This window comes from Grus americana, chromosome 4 (genome assembly GCF_028858705.1).
Source record: "Grus americana isolate bGruAme1 chromosome 4, bGruAme1.mat, whole genome shotgun sequence".
NCBI classification, from domain to species: domain Eukaryota; kingdom Metazoa; phylum Chordata; class Aves; order Gruiformes; family Gruidae; genus Grus; species Grus americana.
The window spans coordinates 39,123,613-39,144,876 of NC_072855.1; the positions used below are offsets into that span (position 1 = coordinate 39,123,613).

At 35.7% G+C, this 21,264-nt stretch overlaps 1 protein-coding gene across 1 annotated transcript in view; it reads left to right on the forward strand.

The window, feature by feature from the left end:
- The window catches only part of VEGFC (vascular endothelial growth factor C), a 79,021-nt gene extending 58,006 nt beyond the window's left edge, over positions 1-21,015 (forward strand). Inside the window, exons 3-7 of the mRNA XM_054825392.1 lie at positions 806-996; positions 11,089-11,240; positions 15,256-15,365; positions 15,625-15,955; positions 20,494-21,015. Coding sequence (XP_054681367.1) covers positions 806-996; positions 11,089-11,240; positions 15,256-15,365; positions 15,625-15,955; positions 20,494-20,608 — 899 coding nt within the window. The 3' untranslated portion in view covers positions 20,609-21,015. The remainder of the gene's footprint in view (positions 1-805; positions 997-11,088; positions 11,241-15,255; positions 15,366-15,624; positions 15,956-20,493) is intronic.
- The last annotated feature ends 249 nt before the right edge of the window (positions 21,016-21,264 follow it).

Below are 21,264 nucleotides of genomic sequence, written 5' to 3' on the forward strand. Positions count from 1 at the left end.
GAGGATTTATAGTGGGGGGTGTACTTTTTGACATGATACTGGAAATAATGTACCTTAATGGAGACTTTAAGGTAGGTGAAATTTCCATTTTCTCCAAGTAGCCTACCAAAAACTGGCTCCAAGAGATAATAAAGGGCCTGTACAGCTGCAAGTCTCATGGCTGTTTAGCGTAAGATTGCATTTGGCAAAAGGCTCTGTAACACTATGTAAAATGTTTGCCCAAATTTGCGTCAGTAATCTGGGCACAAATACCACCTTTCAGATTAAATCATATGGTGTGCATAATTGCTAAATAATAACCTTTTTCTTTAAATTATACTCGTGTAGTTAACTAAGTAAACATGTATTCAAATTAATTTCATGTTAAGTGTGTAGGCATCAAATGTAATGTTTTTAATATATAGTATCTGAGTGAAGTACGGTGTGGGACTGGTTAAAATTACTTTGCGGAGATTTGCAGTACTCCTTTGTACTTCATTCAGGGTGCTACTTACCCCAGGCAAAGGAGAAAGGATATGTACTGCTTTGGCTGTGGATGTCGTAAGATCTGCCCAGCCTTGTTAGGTTCCCTCTTGGCTCCACTATGACTTTTCTTCTGCTTCATGACAATATGTCACATCTCCATGAAGAAGAAAAATTAGCTAGAAGTTAACATACAGAGATATGTATTTCACTGAATAAAGGGTGTGACTAGCAATGCATGTTCTAGTTCTGAACTCAAAAAAAAATCCTACCAATTTACTGCAGGAGAGTATTGTTTTAAACAGTTACTTTATAACACATGAAATTCCCTATAACTTGGCAGGTATTGATACTGAATGGAGAAAAACTCAGTGCATGCCACGTGAAGTGTGTGTGGATGTGGGAAAAGAGTTTGGAGCAACTACAAACACCTTCTTTAAACCCCCATGTGTATCCATCTACAGATGTGGAGGTTGCTGCAATAGTGAAGGACTCCAGTGTATGAATATCAGCACAAATTACATCAGCAAGACAGTAAGTTCTTGTACTTATTACAGTCCAAATGATCCTTGCAATTCCATTTATGATCATGTATATCTTAAACCTTCTTATTGCTACTATGAAGAAGGAAAAAAAATTAATTCCAGAATACGTAGAAAAAACAGCTGAAGATACTATTGCATGGAAGAAAATGTTTAATACTCTTTTTCTCAATTTTTTTTTTGGGGGGGAGGAGGGGGAGGAGAGGGGAGTATCCTGTTCTCAATTTTGAGATTATCCATGAAACTTAATTCCTTTTTGTTTTTTGTTTTTTGTTTTTTTTTTTCATTTACCATTTGCCTGCTGCATGAGGCAAGAGCTCTCTGGAAAACTACCCTGTGTAATTTTATTAGTGAAGACTATTTTAGGACATATACAGACAAGATACACGTTGCAAGTAAAGCCTTTTAGGAACTAAACTTTACTATATTAAGAGATATTAGTATAATGTACCCATTTGTTTTGTTTTAATGCATCTTCCTCAGGTCTGTGTGCAGTTTTTATTCTTCAAGTTCAGGGGTAGTGATCAGGTAGGAGTGTGCAGAGATTATGCATTGAGCCTGTGATCTGCCTTTAAAGGAAAACGTACATGCATAATTCTGTTTTAAGTAGCTATAACAATTATCACATTATCTTACAACGTTTCCCTCAGAAAGAATGTAAAAATAGTCATACTTCAAAATATTTGCTAGGGTATTTTGCTTTTGTTACAGTATTTGGTAAGTTTTTTGTTGGTTGTAGGCTTTTTTGCTTTTTACCTCTTTCTGATGCTTTGAAGAAAACTAATTTTAGTCTAAATCTTGCTTCCTTTTCGACTGGATTCTTCTAACTGAAGATGCAGTACGTGTTTATAAGGAAGATACACAACTGCATAGCCAACGATAAAATCATAGTCCATTGAAATGTCATTCTTTTATCATGAAACTTCTTAGTGCTCTGAGCCTTCTTGAGAGGGGATTAGGAAAAGGGGTGTAAAGAACACAGGGGGAAAAAAACCCCTCATTTTTTAAAATACATTTTCTATCCTCATTTCTTACCAAATCTGTCCGAAATGGTATATTCTACCAAGAATTTTCAATCCTAAATTTAAGCTAGTAGTAGAGAGCCACACAGCACAGGAATGAATAATGTAACTCAAATAGCTTAAACAGGGAAAACTACAACACTGATTTTGTTCAAGCGCATAGTTATTCCCACAAACAGCTGTCCTAGTTCCACTTGCTTGAAAGATGCAAATATAATTTTCATGTTATAAACCAAGAAATATGACCTTTTTTGGGGGGGAGGGGAAGGGGGGATGATGACATGTATTTATGAAGTTTATCTTACTGGAATAAAGGATGATCTAGTTACAGAGAGAGTTTTTCCATTTAGCACAGATTTACTGATCTTTGAGCACCTTATCAGTTTGGGGTAAATAATCTCTTTCTATTCATCTTTATGTTCATATCTATTGAGTGAAGTAATATTTTTTTTTTCTGCCTAGTAGGAAATGTTTAGTACGAGTTTCTTTTTTAAGTTCTTGATGTCATTGGTGATGATATGATATAGGAATAGTTAAAGATTTGAGAGACTCTGAAAAGGAAAATGTTAACGGACTTGTCAGAAAGAAGAAAGAGGCAATAGCATTGTTTTGTTTTCTTACCTATTCTGTAAAAGCAAGCAATTTAATCTCTGAGTTTTCTATCTTGCTTCTGCTTTCCAGTTTTATCTGGTCCTTGACAGAATGCAGTTTTAAAAAACCCTTATAAAGGAAGAGAGCTATAGCTATATCTCTTCATCTGTCATCATCTCAAATCTTTTTAAAGTTATGTGACCACAGCTTACCCTATATCAGATGAGAATTAGGAAGAAAAAAGTATTGGATTCAAGACCCTTCTGTGGAATTCAGGTACCCTACACAGCTATTTTCACTACTGTTTTCCTTTTATTTCCTGAATTAAATGAGAACAAATGGTTAGTAACCAGGCATCTTTTGTTTTTTCATAAGTCACCATTTTTGTAGCTTTATTTTTGGTGCATAAATTCCATAAGATAACTTCATGCTGTTCAGCCTGCAGAAAAAGTGCTTAATAGGAAATTAACTTCTCAGCTAGAGGTCTTACTGTGAGGGGAAGCTCTAGCATTGGTTCCAGACATTAAAATCTAAAGAAAGTTGATATCAGCTTTCATCAAAATTAAGGAGAAAAGAGCTAAGCATCGAATTTATTTTTATGCATAGCAAGTAATTGATTGCCAGGGGAATGGACTAGGTCAGATGTTCCCAGATTGGCTTGTGGAACACTGTGGTGGTCCAGAGAGAGGTCAGAAGTTCTCTAGTTCAGGCTGTGTTCCTCCTTTCTACCTACTTAACTTTATTTAAAAAAAAAATAAAATAGAAAAGTATTCTGCATTGCTTTTAATACCATTTTTCCCCAAAAACTGTTTCTATAGTTGCTAATGTTTATACATAATCATGATTGGGGTATGAGACAATTTCTTAATTAAGATGTGGTACGAGGTCTATGAAAATATTTGAGGACCCCTAGGCTAATTCATAAAATGCAGTAGATCTTTTTCCTCTCCTTGATCTGTGACACTGCAGTAGCCCAACTTTGTGAGTGATGGTTTCTCTAATAAAGATCTATGGGGAAGGTGGTTGGTTTTTGGTTTTGTGGTGTAGTTGTGTTGGTTTTCTCTCTAATTCGTTTTTAATCAAACAGCAGCTCTGTTTCCATGACATGAGTAATTCAACAGCAGTGACAAAGATTGGAACTACCTGGTGCAGCAACAGTCTGTCCTTCATCTCTACTTTTTTATGCCCCACCTATAGGTACTTGCTTATAGGTTGAAAGGAAGGAGTGAGAGATGTCAAAGAGCCATCTCATTCCATTCTTCCTCTTGGTTGGCAGGATGGACATTTTTTTGGCTTCTTTCAGATCATTTGATATAAAGGTCCTAAATCTTCTTGTTCATGGTTACAGTAATAGTCCCTCAAGGGAAAACATCTTTCCAAGCAGTTTGAAGTTAGATTTAGAGGAGCTTTTCTCACAGGAAACAAGTTAACAGCTTGAAATTGTTTGTCATATTTGAGATGTACATGGTGTTCCTTTACACAATTTGGAGATGCATATGTCACAAGAATTTTCAGTAGGTTTGAACTTTACCATTTAAGGCTTTTCCCATGCATTTTTCTATGTTAGATTGATGATTGTAATGATATGGTAGGTACTATTAATAGTGGGAGATATATCAGTATAATTTCAAAATGGGTTTTTCTGTTAAAATTTCTGGAAAAAAAGTTATTCAAATATAAAAAGATAGAGTAAGGAACCCAAGCATATTTAACAGATATAAAGTATATTATATCAGATAAGTTACCTGTTGTTGTATTACACATCAGCCTTGAAATACTATTTTTTCAAAAAAGTTAGATAGTAGAATAAATAACGATGATGTACCACTTTTCAAATAGTTTATTTGCACTCTTTCCAGTATAGAGATGTTTAGGGTTTTGAAATCAAATAGTCTAATATCCTTAGCTTAAAAATCTCTACAGACACATTGTGCTCTGTTACACTGGTTATATTTGGCTGGCCTTACTGACACTTTAGGAAGTGCAAAGATCACAAGTGATGGAAACTGAGCGTAAATCAATTTAAGGGAAGCTTGCCAAAACAAACCACAGTCCATCAGAAGAATATAGTGTAGTTAATGTATATCTAGGAAAAAAATCATACATAAATCCTATATTTGAAAAGTATCTAGAATGATAAGGTTCCCTCGTCCTGATGTGAAAATAACAGTTTGGATTATATTTCAGAAGTCAGTGATCACAATAATAATTTTATGTATGCTGACCCAATGGAAATTGGTACATATGATGATAGTGCTGAATAAACTAATTTAGCCACCGAAGCAAAGAAATACTTTATATAGAAATCAACATTTTTTTCTGGAAAGTATGGCATGAAGTCCTTCTAGTCTAAAGAAGGAGCTGTCAATGCAGTGAATCAAAAATACATGCCTTTCTAAGGATCAGTGAGGAGAAATGTATGGGAAATTTTTTTACAGGAATTTTGATAGTGCTTTTGGTCAAGCATTCAGAGATTCCTGTCTGCTGTTAGATTTTTTTATTGTTATTATTTTTTTAAGGTTAAAATCATGCTGAGAGCTCTGGGTTTTGGGCCAGACTCCGGTCCCATCCTCATTTCTGTTCTCCACTTCAGCTCTATAAATGGCTAAAGGACGGGCACTGAAAAGAGCCTGCTACGGGATGGCTGGACCATGCAGCTCTGGCCTGGAAACTATTGCAGGGATGGCTGAAGAAATAACGAGGTTTGGAAGACAGTGTGGCTGGTGCCCTTGGCATCGCTGTAATTGCAGGTTGTGGAGTGCCAAAGGCCAAGTCTGGTTGCGCCGAGCAATTCAGAGACACCTTTGCCCGATGTCCTCTTGCTGTGCTTCTCACCTGAGAAGTACGGTACAGAGCATATGCACTGATTTTCAAGGATTTAAAAAACTGATATGTAAAAGAATGAAAATCCAGGAAAAAGAATTGTTCTTAGTTGCACACATGACTGTAAAAGTGGTCTAATTCCTTTGTATTAGTCTGAAAAGTTCTTTAGTTATATACCTGTCTGTACCTGGGAGGCAGAAAATACAAGCTTAAGAAGCTGATGTTCAGGTCTGCAGGATATGCTGCCTTTTAATTTTGGCTGGTGCAGAGGAACAAAGGTTAAGTATTAAGTCTAAAATACATCTTATTACAGTTCGTGTAATCAAAATCTAGAAGAAAAATGACCTTCCTTCATTTTTTGAAGATGAACAGTTCAAGTTTGGCTAGGTTGAAAGACAGATATAAAGTCATCTTGGTAATGGTCAGTGGGAACTACAGAAAATACATCTCCTTTAACAATAATTTAAAAAAAAAAAAAAAAAGTCCTGCAACCAAAATTTTTTCTTTTTTTTTTTTTTTAAATCCATATAGTACCAATGACTGTCATGGTTTTAGCACACAGTTTCTATTTAAGCCATTTACTGTACAAGGCTCTTCAATTTTTTAATGACACAGAAAAACAGGGAATAAACGTTTGTAGTTGCATATAATCTTGTTCAATGGGAAACAACTCTAGTGTGAGTAGCCTAATATTAAGGTTATCCAACATACTCTATTGTAAACTCTATTGTCATTCTCAGCCTAACTTTGCTATTCATTAACAATAGGGGTTGAATTTTTCTCTGCCTGACTCAGCTTGATGTGTTGACTTTACTTTTTAGTTTTTTGCTTTAAAACCTCAGCACAAGTGTACCAGACTTAGACCAGGGTGAGAAAGAAGTGTATATGGCTTTATTGTTACAAACAAAAATTGGGATTTTTTTTTTTCTCTGAAAAAAATTTCATGTTCCTTTATTTTAGGTAAAGGATATGATACTTGTTTGTTTGTCTTACAAATGTGTGGTTTGTTACCTTTGAGACAATTTGCATACTTTTAAGTGTTAAAAAAAGACCTAGGAGGCAAGTGGAATTTTTGGGAGACCTGCATTTCTTTGTAACTAGAACACTTTGTAACTTGGAGCTGAACAAAGATCAGAAGCAGTTTCAGATCTAGACACCTAAATCCCATCTTCTAGGGAACTTTTAACTTTTGAGTATTTGCCTCTAACTCTAGCAATACTCATTTATCGTACTTCAATTTGCTGCTTAATGTACTATAATTACTAACTTTTTTCTGATAACTGTGAGCAATAAAAGGTCTCAATTTTGACAAAACTGCTGTAATCTCTACTACTGTCAGATCTCACGTTCTTCTGGGGGTTGAAGTCATTCTTTGCAGTATTTAGACCTGAATGTCTGTCTGTGGGCATTGGACCCCAAGGAACAGATCTGAAGGAAATGTCTTTTCCCTGTTGCCTGCAGTGTGAATGTGTGTGATTTTTACTATGATTTGAAGCTGGGAGGGAAGAGAAGATTTGGACCTCTAAGAATACAGTAAAACCAATCCTTTACTGAATGAAGGATCAGGCAGAAATATAAGCCATCTGATCTCCCAGAAGAGGTCCCCGTATGGGCAATGTGGGTACCAGCAGTAGTACCCACAACCAGCAATGTTGCTAGAAGAGAAAGAAGTCAAAAAACAGCCTCATACACAGATGTTACGGTGCATTTCTCTTAGAAATATCCTTTCTAGATACCGACATTTGGTGGTTACATGTTGCCAAACATGCCCTGTAGTGACAACAGATGTTGAGCTTATTGTTCTGTTGGATGAGGAAGATAAACAAGAAATAAATTAAAGATGTTAACAAAAGCAGAAAGCATTACACTAGGTCAGATCTTACCTAATTTGAAATTATTTATTAAGATGATAATTCAAACGCAGCTTATGTATGTTGAGAGTTTATTCACTTACGCTTAAATAGCTTTATTGGATTTACTGATGCTGCTATCACAGCTGAGAGCAGAATATAGATTTTCTTTGGAATGGATCTTATTTTAAAATACCAGAGATTATTTAAACTGAATTATTCTGAGTATCAAATATATTTTGTGACTATTTTTCAAGAAATTATTTCTTGTGAAATCTCGATATATTTTCATTATCAGAAGAGAAGAATAAATATCTCCTTTTTCAGTATGCATCAGAATATAGTATCCTAATAGCATGACAGACAAAAGTGTAGGAAGAACAAATCAATAATTCCAACCTCACTATTTCACTTCTGTCATTTCCATTAATGAAAATAGATCTAGTTTATATTCTTTTCAAAATGCTAGTTCATGTATCATCTTAAGCACTTTCCAAAAGTGAGGGCTAGAAATGTAATACCAAATATAATATAAGCTCTGACATAAATAGTTGGCTTAGTTTTTTGACTTCATGTATAAACAGTAGCTACTATTGGGTGATGTAAAATAAATTGCTAGTAAGAGAATTTAGTTGAACAAACTGAAGGTAATTCAGTGAAGTCAAGGAAGCTAGTCTACCTTTACATTGTTGAACTGGGCTTTTTTTGCATTCACCACTGAAGTGTTGATGGGAATAGTTGTTAGCAATATTCATCTCTAAACCGATACCTTTCACAGTTTAAATGGAAGGATAAATGTAGATTAAGATAATTCATGTTCACCGTCATTCCTGCTCACAATTGGTATGTCTCAAGTGTTTTAGTGAAATTTCTCTCAGTGCCTTTGGGAAGCCGAACAGGAGAACAGTTGGACTGACAGGGACCTCTTTTAGGTGGTTTGGAATTGCATCAGTAGCCCTACACTGCCATCTCCAGCGGTCTGGAGTCTGCTACGCTCTGCAGCATGGCAAACTGATGTACTCCAAGAACAGAGGAAGAACAGAACATGCCCTTTTTTTCTAGTCAGCTGCAGTTTGGTCCATGCAAAGAATCATACTTATCTTCAGTTTCTAAGTTTTATCAGTTCTCCCTATAGTGGGTTTTTACTTCAGCTTCAGAAAAGCAAGCTCACACTGTCATAACAGAGCAGAGCAAACAAGATTCTCTTTACATGTATAATATTGTAATTAAGTCCATACTCTTTGTTCTGCCCCTTAATTCATATATGTCTTTTAAGAATAAGTTTTCTTATGAGATATTTAATATAGTAAAGGCTTTTGCATCTGTAGCTTCTTAGCTGTCCAGATTTTCAGAGGTCTCAACAGTCGTGCTGTCCTCCTCAAAGCACAGCTTGTTTAAAAAAAGGTACAAGTCTTGCATATGTACGTGAATTTTGTCATCTGATTAAGGATCAGTATTTTACAAAGATATGCAAAGAACTCATCATGTGTTTTCTCAAATGTGTACTGTATGCAGAAATGAAAACTATTTTTCATAAACACAGTCCTTTCTGTCTATCTACAGCACCACCTTCCTTCTCTGCAATTTCTTAGTTAGTTTGTGCATTATAACAAAACCTATGATGGCCTTCAAAGAGGTGGATATTTTTAAAGGAAATTAATAAGTACATAAGGCTATTTTCATATAACACATTGGTATGAAAGTGATAGCTCTGTGTTACGATTATTGCTCTTTGTGGATGAGGCATCTTGGTAAGAATGCCTTTTGTGATTAATTTAAAGGAACTTTTATAATAGATAAGGGTAAAGGAGCCAATATTGGTTCGGAAGCCAAAAAGGATTATGAGTATAATAAAAAGTTGATTAGAAAGAATCTTTCCAGAAGTCTATGTTGAACTTAGTGAAAACCCTGGAGGTATGTCTGGTGATAATTAGGCATCCATTTTATTGGTATCAAACTTTAAACTAGATGCGGACTTGTGCCCTTATTAATGACTCAAGACCAAAATTTTACGAACTGTTATTTATTTTGCAGCTGGAGCAAGAATCCAAATGTTAATACGCTTTGGCTAGAAGTCTCTCTAACAAGAGAAACTCTTTTCATGGTAGCTCTCTAGATGGATAGGTTTCTGTGATCAGTATTTGAAAGATGCAGGAAACTATCTTCTGTTTTGGTGTTCCTTCTGCAGAAGTAAACATGTATCAGTTTGCATTTTTAGATTCTAGTGGGGAAAACCCCCCAAATTTAAAACTAATGTAAGGAATGTGGTGCTTTTTGCAGCAAAAATAACAGCATTGTAATCTTCTGTAACAGAATATAATACAGATATAATCCTTTTGCTATTTCAGTTCTAGTATGATGACACTCCCAATGTTAAACTTATTTAAAGATCCAGTCACTAAATGATGTCAAAATTTGTTTTGTGAAATCGATAATATCTGCCAGAGTTGATGATGCTTTACACAATTTAGGTTTAAGTTGCGTAGTTTAGGTATGTCAATACTACGAGCTTTATTGTTGGCTGCACCTTGTGGGTACTCAGTGAATACATCCCGTACTGCTACACCCACATCCTTGTCAGTACCCAGGCACGCTTGTGTGCTTCAGTGCAAGACGCTGTTTTCAGGACATCCTGTAGATGTACTTCATATTTTGAATCATTTAAAATTACCAGTATTTTCATGACATTTGCGTGCTGCCTATATGCCATGCTATAAAGTTATTGATTGTAAAAAAGCATTGCAAATAGATTTCAGATACAAATTAAAGTCTTGTTACACAGTCTCATCCACTGAAACTGGAATAATAACCTATGACCGTGTTTTTAAAGCTAGTAAAGTCCCCCAAAGATGCAGAAATATTCTGAAATTTATTTGGAAAAGTGACTAAACACCTAAAAGGCAACAATACACTATTATCCTATTAAAAATACTACCAGAAAAAGTTTTTAAGACTTTGACCTGAAGTATTTGTCCTAACTTTTCAGGAGACTATTGAGATTTGAGTCCTACAGTGAAACTTTCTTAATTTGATGCAGTACCTGTCTGAATTGAACAGTGAAATGATTCCCCCTGTTTGTCTGTTACCATGTGTTCAGTTTTTCCACAAGGTATTGCTGAAGTTGTCCTCTTCAACCAGTTGAACTATGTTTCCCACTAAAATTGGGATTTTATTCATTCATATACGTGATTATTTTATTAATAGTGAATATTTCTTAATATCCTGGAAAATATTAATAGTTCCAGATACATTCCATTAGGGTAACCATATAATTTGCATTGATATGAATACTGGAAAGTCAAAAATACAGTATGCTGCAGTTCAAAACTTGTGCATCCAAAAATGTTTTGATCCAAGTCCAATATATTGCTGTTTTACACGAGCTTTTGTAATTGTGCAACTGATATATTAGGTTGTAGCTTACCCCCTTTATTCTCATTTTTCAACTTTTTGAAGCACCTTCCAAATGTTACATTTTAGATTTTTTAAAAGGCTGCCAATTTGAAGTAATTTCCTCTAGAAAAATGAGTTCTTTGTACATTTTCTTCTTTTCACAGGAGTTTAAATGTTATACTAAGCAAACAGGCACGTAGCAGGGTTTAACACTAAAAATGCTATTTTATTCATTTTGCACATAATGATTATTTAGCGGTATAATTGAATATGCCACTGAATGACGGTAGAGAACAAAAACCTAAACTGAAATTGCTTATAGCTTTTTTCGTATGTCTTTCTATTATTTTCAGTTGTACTGTTGCTGATCTATAAAAAAAAAGTTCTTTGCTTTCCCTTTTATAGTTGTTTGAGATCACAGTGCCTCTCTCTCACGGCCCCAAACCTGTAACCGTCAGTTTTGCCAATCACACGTCCTGCCGATGCATGTCGAAGTTGGATGTTTACAGACAAGTTCATTCTATCATCAGACGTTCCTTGCCAGCAACACAAACTCAGTAAGTATGAGACTGGTCGTTCCATTCACACTATGAGCAAGCCTATATAATTAGATTTAAAATATTGCCGGAAGCTTTTGACAATTAAGATAGGTGAACTTAAATATATTAGTAGCAGCAGAACGCATTTTGTGAAGGAGCTAATACTATTTTATGTGGAGAGAATGTTACTAAAGTAATTAGCACAGTACCTTTTTAGCTGGTAGATAAACTGGGGCTAGGTCATTTAAAAATGAAGAAAAATGTTGTTTGTGGGGTTTGTTTCGTGGAAAGAACTACAATGCAATTGAGGCTTAAAGGAAGCATCAGTAAAATTAACTTTAAAAAAAAATGTTAATCATAAAAGCTTTCCAAAAATACTTTTGCAAGTAAGGAGCAGACAACATTTCTCTCTCAAACTATTTTTCTATTTAAAAAACTGTTAAAAAAAAAAAGGCCTCTTTTAGGGAATCTTTGACTACAAATCTTTTTCTGGACATCTTCATATGCCAGAAGTGAAAAAAAAACCAGAATGGGAAGGGGAAATAAGGTTAATTAACAATCCACAGACTTAGCATGTTAATTTGTTTGGTGATTTTGAATGAAAAAAGTCACAGAATAAATCTGATAGCGAAGCAAGTGTTATTAAAACACTTGAAGAACTCCTTTCTTTCGTTTTAGAGGATTGGTTATTTCATCACGTATAAGAATTTAGTAGGCCAAAGCTATGTAACAAACTAACAACTGCTTTATGGAAGAACCAATGACTAGGAGCTGAACTAGAATTAATTGCAGACATTTTTAATAAGGCGAGTGAATAATGCAAAATGCCCAGAGGTGTAAGCTAGGTTGTTTTCTCCGTGTTTTCATTCAGTTAAAGTCTGCATGTTTTCTGACACGTTCCAGCTAAACACAGATTATATTCTATTTGCATTCAAATTATTGAATTTGTTCATCAAAACATGGATCATAAACAATGGATTAAAAAAATTAGGAAATAAATCCATTAATAGTTTAATTAATTGCATAATTATCAGATTATAAAAAATCAAAACCCAAGAGTCAATAATAAAGTTAAATTATGCTGACTGTTGGCAGCTTCTCGGTGCTTCCAGATTAAAAGCAGTTGTAATTACCATTGCAAGAGTTTACTCTAGCCAGGAGACAGCTACCTGTAGATAGAGGGAAGTAAGCGTTCAGATACAAGACTTTGACCATCACTCCCAGGTAGCTGCCTGTCCTGTAAGTGAGGAATCCTGCTTCAACAAAGGTGAGACAGAGTAGTACTAGATCAGAATATATACAGGCTTTCTCTACTCTGAAGTACTGTCTTTACATTTAAAGTCTATGGCTTTTTACAAGACAATAGAAAAAGTCCCAAAAAACCCAAGCTGAGTGCTTCTAGATTCTAGAAAGGAATGTAAGGATTTTTTTTTATGTTCCTGGTGGGTGCCTGGATGCTTTTCAGAATGCCACTGTTTGGGGGTTTTTTTGTAATTTCTACTAAAATTCTCAAATTCTTTTCAACTTCTTGTTTTTCCTTAACATTTTTATTTCTAGGTTTGAATGCTAGTGAATCTGTTGTAAAGCCAAAAGTTACTTTCTTGTCACTGTGGCAGACCTGCATGTGTGCATGTATTTATGTACGTGTTCATTTTAACAGAAATACTGTAATGACTTTCTTATGTATTGCTGAAAAGAAAAGTCTAGGAGTATAATCTCTGGGCTTAGAGTAGTGACACTTGGGATCTAATAAGAATTCAAGACTGGATTTTGCCACAATGCACAGGCACATGTTAGAAAGGAGAGAAATGACATGTAAGATAGAATATAAATAGTTGATCTTTTTTTTTATAAAATATATTTTCTGCATAACTCTGTCCTGAGAATTAAGGTCTAGGTCTTTGCCTGTTCTCCCACTTTTTTATCCTCCTAAAAAGTGTTAGCTATCTCTTCGTACTTGCAGAGCTGAGGCATGTCAATTCATGTTAACCACTGTTTCGGAATACCTCCTGGACTAATGGCATCTTAAGTTGTACTCTTCTCTTTTATATAGAATGTCATCAAGACGTGCAACTGAGTTAGAAAATTGTCACTCTATTTTAGAAGTTTAGCGATTTGGGGAAGGGGAGCAGAGGGGCTTTCAATACACATAATTCAGGTCCAAGTCTCTATAATGACCATTTTTCCCCGTGGTTTGTAGGTAGGTGCTTACAGAGCTGATAAGTGTATTTTAGATGTGGTTTGGATGTGTGTTGCACACAGTAAATGTTTCTTCCTCTTGTGCATTATCTGTCCTGACATTGACAGGTAACAAGTTAGCATTTTTTTTTATTTTTTTTAAGTTGAGTTGACAATGATTTGGAAAAAGGTAGTGAATTTTTTTGTGAAGTGGTTTTGCCTCTGATTTTTTTTCTAGCCTTCCTGAACTTTCCTAAAACGTTACAGTAAGTCATTTTAAAATTCCAGCCATAACCCCCCCCACCGCCTGGTAATTTTATATACTAGTGAGCAGAGTAGAACTTGTAAACAAGCAGTTCCAGTTCCTTTTGCTGGGTTTCTCTAACGCTGATGCTGAAATACATATCATTCTCTTCAAATTGTTTGGTAACTTGGGTTTTGTATCAACATTGTCTTCTCATGGGTTCATGTGCACTTGGTGTTTTCTTCATACTGTCACCCTGGCTTCCTTCTGTAGTTAGTTTTAACAGTCCTGGCTAGAGTCAGGCTGCTCCAGGCGTGAGCTGGGGTTTTTTTTAAACAGAATGCAATAATAAGTCTGTAAATTATCTGTAGCATTCCTCAAGCAGAATCAGGAGGCAGGCAAAAGGACATATACGCCAAGTGAGGGAGCAAGAGTGAGATCATTAGCAGAATGAAATCAGGAAACACCAGCTTGATAAAACATGAGGCGATGCAGGGTGATGTTAAACTACAGCAGTCTTTACAAGCAGAGTCATTTAATGTGGTGGAGGGGAGTGGTATACTTGAATGATGATCATGGATGAATGTCCTAGCACCCGCATTTTTGAATGCATGAGTAATGGTGCTCAGGGGGATGAAAGGTGCTTAAAATGTGTAATGTATGTGCTGTCTGAACGGATGAGGATTTTAGAAATACTACAGAAACAAGGAATAAGTGACACAGCCTGGAGACATGAAGTTAGGCGTGACTTGTTAAAAGGGGTAATGTCGCCTGTGGGGATAAAGAAATTGCAAACAAGGAAGATCAAATAATACGCAAATATTGTATCTGTGGTGCACGTGCTGGTTAAGTTCAGTCATCCTTTAAAAAGAGACCAACTGCTATTAGGATTTTTTACTTTCTTTGGAACCACTACCTTGACTGCAAAACTCCAGCAGGTAAACAGTATTAAACTGTTAAATTGTTTATTGTCTTTCATTTCTAAAGTGAAGAGGCATCGCTGCTGAAGTCTAAATCTTTAGAATCAAGAAAGCTGTCCAGGATTTGGTTGACTGATGAGAAAGAGTCGGTTAATGTCACATAACTTCCACATAAAGAGGAAGGGAATCTGACAATCTAATTTTGTTTTAGAAATCAGAGTTTGGTCTACAGCATTCATTCAGAAACTATTATCAGCTGTCTTTTGATATCTCTATGTGTGAAAACTGTTTTGTACAGCAAAAAATGTAGAAAATTATGTCTGTTACCACCTATGCAGTATTTTGTACGCAAATGTTTTTTATGCTGCTCTATTTTCTGTACGAGGCTTACCTTCAAGCGTTAGATCTGTTTCCAAACTACATTAGAAAAGTACAAATATCAGTTTCTAGAAGTTAGACCTAAAACCTAAAATGCGAGAAGGTATTTTCAACAAATGGTTGAAGATTCCTGTAGTGGGGAGAACTTTAATTACTAACAGATTTGATAGGAGTTAAAAATAAGATTATGAATGAGCTGAAGCTCTTCAACAGGGTTTTGTAATGGAGGGAAACAAAAGCAATTAACATCTAAAATAATTTTTTTTCCTTAACTTCTTATGGTAGTAAATCATCTGTATATTTCATTCCACAGGTGTCATGTGGCAAACAAGACCTGTCCAAAAAATCATATCTGGAATAATCAAGTTTGCAGATGTTTGGCACAGCACGATTTTGGTTTCTCTTCTCACCTTGGAGATTCTGGTAAGCAGTTTTGCTTAAGCAATTAAATGTAGTTCCATGTTTTGATTTACTGAAAGGAAAAGTTAAAAAATGTGAAAAGTAAATAGTTGAATCTTTTTCTTTATCGATACTATTACTAGTTGTTGCATGTCTTTTGACATATGTTTGTTCTTAAAACACCTTAAAAGGTATGAGTTCAATACTATTTCTTCACTTAAAAATATGGGATGGGTGGGGACAAAATTCTGATAATTGTGCAACTTCTCTGCTCTGTTCCTAGACACATCTGAAGGATTCCATATTTGTGGGCCAAACAAAGAGCTGGATGAAGAAACCTGTCAATGTGTCTGCAAAGGAGGCGTGCGGCCCTCAAGCTGTGGACCTCACAAAGAATTAGACAGATCGTCATGTCAGTGCCTGTGCAAAAACAAACTTCTCCCTGCATCCTGTGGGCCCAACAAGGAATTTGATGAAGATAAGTGCCAGTGTGTATGTAAAAAGACCTGTCCTAAACATCAGCCACTAAATCCTGCAAAATGCATCTGTGAATGTATAGAATCTCCCAATAAATGCTTCTTAAAAGGAAAAAGATTCCATCACCAGACATGCAGGTAAAAACTCAGTCTTTAGCACTTTCATTGGGTTTGAGATGTAAAATTTTGGGTTGTGTCATTAGCTGTCTTGCTCAATTGCTTCTGTAGTCTTAAGTAAACAGTAAGACTCTCTTCAGTTTTATCTTCTGTGACTTTTTATCATCTCTAAGAGGAAACTACTGGGCAGAATAAGTATTTTAAAGCATGTTTACTTTCTTGTAGTCTTACTACTACTTCATATGATTTTTTTTTTCTTTTGATGAAAATGAGCTGTAAGTTCAAGCTCCCTGGGTTTTTATGCTATTTAAAATCCCACTGTGTTTTTCCTAAGAACTGAATATTGCAATTCAAATAACTCAAATAATCCTAATTAGATTTCAGGGGTTAGTTCTGGAGATACCATCGTTCATTTTCACTTCCTAAATTTATGCATATCCTTCATTTCACTCAACTGATACTAAAGATTTATGAGTGCATAAAAAGTCTTATAGCTCTCAGTGATTTCTGTGAAAAATAGACATATATAACTATAAAACAGAATGCCCACATTCATAATTTAAAATGGGATTTGGTCAGGAAGAAAACTCTGCAATTTCTTTATATACCACAGGAGCTTTTCCTTCCATGACTGCTACACCCATAGCAGTAGCAGTCTATATATAAAAATGCGAATGACTAGGTTCTGAGAAACAAACTGTATTATTTCTGCTCTGTATATTTTGTGAGAAGAGTTTTTCTGTAAAGTGAATTTGTTAAAACAGAAACAATGCCATTTGGACAGAAAGATCACTTATTTATTAATATATGGGAATGATTTCTATTATATTCATGGCAAATAACAATTCCAGAAATGTTCAGGCACTGGAAATGGAAAATAGCAAACTGGGACATTTAAATGTCTGTGGTAATTTGTTGCTTATCAAAAGTAAACTTTATGGTTTTTTTTAGTATAACATGTAATTAGCATAAATATATTGCTATATATATATTAGTTCAACCTGGATAAAGAAAAAATGTCTAATATTAGTAATGACACCTATGTTGAAGTCTCTAAAATAGGAGAAAAGATTAATTATAATTGGCATTGCCTGGTTTTCCTATGTTTGGCCTTTTGAGTGCAATAGAAGAGTTGTTAGAAATGTAAGAAATAATTTCTTCTTTATCATTCAGGTTTTATTTCAGTTTTATGTTTGCAGAGGAAAAGAAACCAACCTGATTACATGATCTTTAGCACGTTACAAAGGTTTAGCACTACTCTAGTGTGCACTTCCAGCAATGCTACACATAAACCATGAGTATTTTAAAAGACCATTCACAACTGGAAGAGTCAGGGATTTGAAAAGCTAAGAACTGCCATAATAAATATCTGATGCCACCTCTACCGATTTAAAGGCTTAGTATTTGAAGGAGGGAATTGAGCCCAGCTTTTCTCTGTGGTTGGATATGATAAAGAGTTTGAATCTCTCACTTCCGAGGACAATGTGAGATAGGATGCTTTTAGCTGTTTCTCTTTCTAAGTGGTTCGTCTTTGCATGGAGAAAGAAAGATTGGTATATGGTGTTACTCTATAGCTCTGCAACCAATGGCCCTGCAGATGTTAGCACTGTCAAGGAAAATAGAGGATGCAATCTCTTCTCCTCCTTAAGAAAGGACTCAGCATAGGTTTCTCACATTTTGGTCCTGTCCACTGCAAGCTTTTTCTAAAATGAATAAAAACCCTGCAATATCCTGGTTGTCTTTGAAAGAAAGATCCCTTGCTGTTATGAGACCACGTAAAGGGAGGTACTGTTCTATAACTTTGTGCAAGATGCCTGAGACCTCGGCATGAGCAGAATCCTGTAGCCATGTCCTAGGCAGCTCCCCGTGCAGAGTAGTCGTCCTTGTAGATTCTGGTATTGAAGCACCACCATTTGTATGCACCGTACCTAAAATGCCTCTGCCTCTAACGTTATACCCTGTCCCAGAGGAAAGGAGCAGAAAGTCATTTACGAAGCACAGGATAGGAAGAGAAAGGAAAAAAAGAAAGAAAGAAACCGCCACCACCATAAAGCATACTGGCTTTTAAGGCGATCGTGCTTTTGCCACCACTAAAAGTAGCATTTCTACTTCAGTTTCACCTATGGAGTTGTTAGACTGCCCAAAATGACAAATCTGGGCATTCGATAGCAACAAATCACAATTACTGACCATAAAGAGAAAGTTGGCACTGACTCAGCCAGCACTGCACCTATTGACTGAACATCTATCCTAGCTCCAACGTGCTCAGATTGCCCACAGCAAAACAGACATCTGTCACACGAAAGCACTCCGCCCAAGTCTTTTGAAATACCTGGTCTATTGTTCAGCAGAGTTTCCTAAGGAAACCACATTTATGTAGTTACAATGACTCTGCTGCTATTCACCCTGTGTTACCACCTCAACTATTTATTTTGGGCAGTTTTGGCAGGGCCAGATAACTAGGCACCTCAGCTGCAAAGCATTTTAGAGGAGGCGAGGGGCTTGCTTTCTCTGTTGAAATGTCCCAAATGAGGCTAAGACTGCAGTAACCCGACCTTGACTGCTGCGGGACACAAACTCACATGGGAGAGATGCTTTATAGCACTCTCAGCTGTAAGTTAAGTTAAGTTGAAGTTCACGGTTCACTATGAGGCACAAATGAACTCCTCATATTTAACGATTACGTGACTGCTTTTCTTTTTTGTGCAACGTGTCATAGGTGGGTGGAACACTTTGGCTTCGGGGGGGTTTTTTGTTTTGGTTTTCTTTTTCCTCATCTTTATCTTATTTCATTCGATGGTCATTCAGCATATGAAATAGTCTAGCTTTCAAGGCAGAGAGGGACAAAAAGGCAAGTGAGCTCAGCGTTTCATCCATTGCATCTCAATGGAGTACCTTTTTCCCAGAACAAACCTACTGCTGCTAGCCCATTTGCTCAGAGTATTAGATTCCTTTGGCAAACACGTGCAAGACAGTAAAGTTCACTTACTCTCTTTCTCAAGTGACACTGTGATTTTTGTTGCCTTTTACCACTGTTTCCAAGCTTTATTGGGCAAAAGATCAGTAGGGCTTTGAGAGATTTCCATGAAGCTGTTACACTGATCTCAAATTCCTATATAAAGTGGCACAAAATAATGTTACTCCCTTAATTACAGAGACCACACTGGTGAGATAATCTATGATTAATGACATTGAAAACACAGAACAAGATGTGACTAGTTAATAAATGTCATGTTTGCGGTCTTCCTCATTCCTTATTGTTTTCCTCATAGCCAGGTTCATTGGTTGAACTAGCTGGCTTGAATTAATGTAACTGTAATCCAGACCTCATATCATAAACAAATTATTGCAAAGTAGTAACTTGGTATCCAAAACAAGCACACAACATATTAACTTATCTGCAACAATAATAAGAGTAGCCACAAGCCTGAAACAAGAATTGCCTAGGGAGAAGGAGAGTGACATTGCCTTAATATAGTGTACTGTACTGTCTTTGAACTGAAGTAAGTATGAATTATAGTAATAGATCATAATATCAGTGTTTCACAAACAGGCACACAGTATTGAAATACAAGTTTTAAGTAGAACTGTGTTGAAATTTGAAACATATACTTTTGTCTGTTGACTCATTGCCAGCGTCTGAAAAAAAAACCCAGACTTGTACTTTGTCTCCGTTATACACCAGAAAGTATTTAGCATTGTTATTGTAAGGTTATTTTAGGTCAAGTTCTTGTTTTAATAGAAAAATAAAGTAGGAAAAGGAAGAGTTCAGGGACAACCACAGATATTATCTTTGTATAACTTCTATTTTTCGGTCAAGGAATCTGTGAAAAAAAATTCTGCTGTGTTTTAGGTAGGTAGGACTTGTGGCTTAATGCTCTGTTTCTGTTAAACTTATTTTAATCAAACAGAGACTATTTCTGTTCTTTTTCCTTTAAGATTTATCATAAACATGCAGGCTCTGATCTATTGCATAGATAGGTGCAATGTGAAGCGTAGATATATCCCCACTGGCCTCAGAGAGCGGCTATAGGAGTTTGCAACTTGAAGGAAGTATGTTCTCATTTTCAAGGTCAGCGTCACAGCGTAACATACATAGAGAAATCTCTCTCAGGCTTATTGCAGTAGTGAATAAGAAGAGAACCATTCCAGGGTAAGAAGATGGTAAATTTGATCATCACCTGATTCTGGATTGCTACCTCAAACTGGCAGCATGCATAACAAGGCAATTTAAGTGGAGAAAAATATTACATTTGAAAAAGCGCTACTCAAGATTAGAATGTGACTAGAACCAGGCAATACGTTTAACAATATTCATAAGTATCTGTTGCAATGGAATCATTTCTCTCCGATAGCATTCATTATTCTTTCATTGTCTTTTGTGATGAATAATCCGATTCAAAGTAGTTGCAAGAACATAAACAGAAGTTAAAAGATATGTATTTGTAGGAATTAAATGTCCCACCGAGAAATGGCAATCTAAACATACACAGATTTCTACTCCAGGTTAGTATAAATGATCATGTTATATTAATGCCCACTTTTTTTCATTTCTTTAGTTGTTACAGACCGCCGTGTACAGTCCGAATGAAACGCTGTGATGCTGGATTTTATTTTAGTGAAGAAGTGTGCCGCTGTGTACCCACATATTGGAAAAGACCACTTATGAATTAGTGAAGAGAGCACTACTTGCTATTTTGGTGTACATTTTTCCATTAGAACAAAAGAACAACAGAAACTTTGCTAATATTTGGAATTAAATGTTCACCAGAGACCCTGTGGGGCTTTCAGACACGGACGCATTGTGCTTTTCTCAAGATGTGGAAAGCAAATGTAGAAAATAACTGGGGTTCATGTTTTATAAAGAACTCAATAAGGACTTATTTTCTGCCAATGACCAAACAGCCTAGGTTCTCCTTCTTGTGATTTTTTTTTTTTAAAGAGATAATGACTATATAATTTATTTCCACTAAAACCATTGTGCAGCATTTCTGTTTATAGCAGTAACAATTGTTAAAGCTCACTGTGATCAATATTTTTATATCATGCAAAGTATGTTTAAAATAAAATGGAAATTGTATTATATAATGGTGAGAATGTTTAATCATCTGCCTATAGAAAGGAACTACAATTCAGCTTTAACAACAGAGTTCTTCAAAGGGGGGCAAAGCAGTTAAGAGAAAGCACTTTTATGAAAGAAGGGCTACAGCCATTTTCTCATACCTTTTATACATGTCATTTGAAACAGGAAGAGTTATACTTGGTGTTTCATGACCCGGTGATATTGCTGTCTCTAGACTGAAACTAGCAAAGCAAGTACAATTAATAAC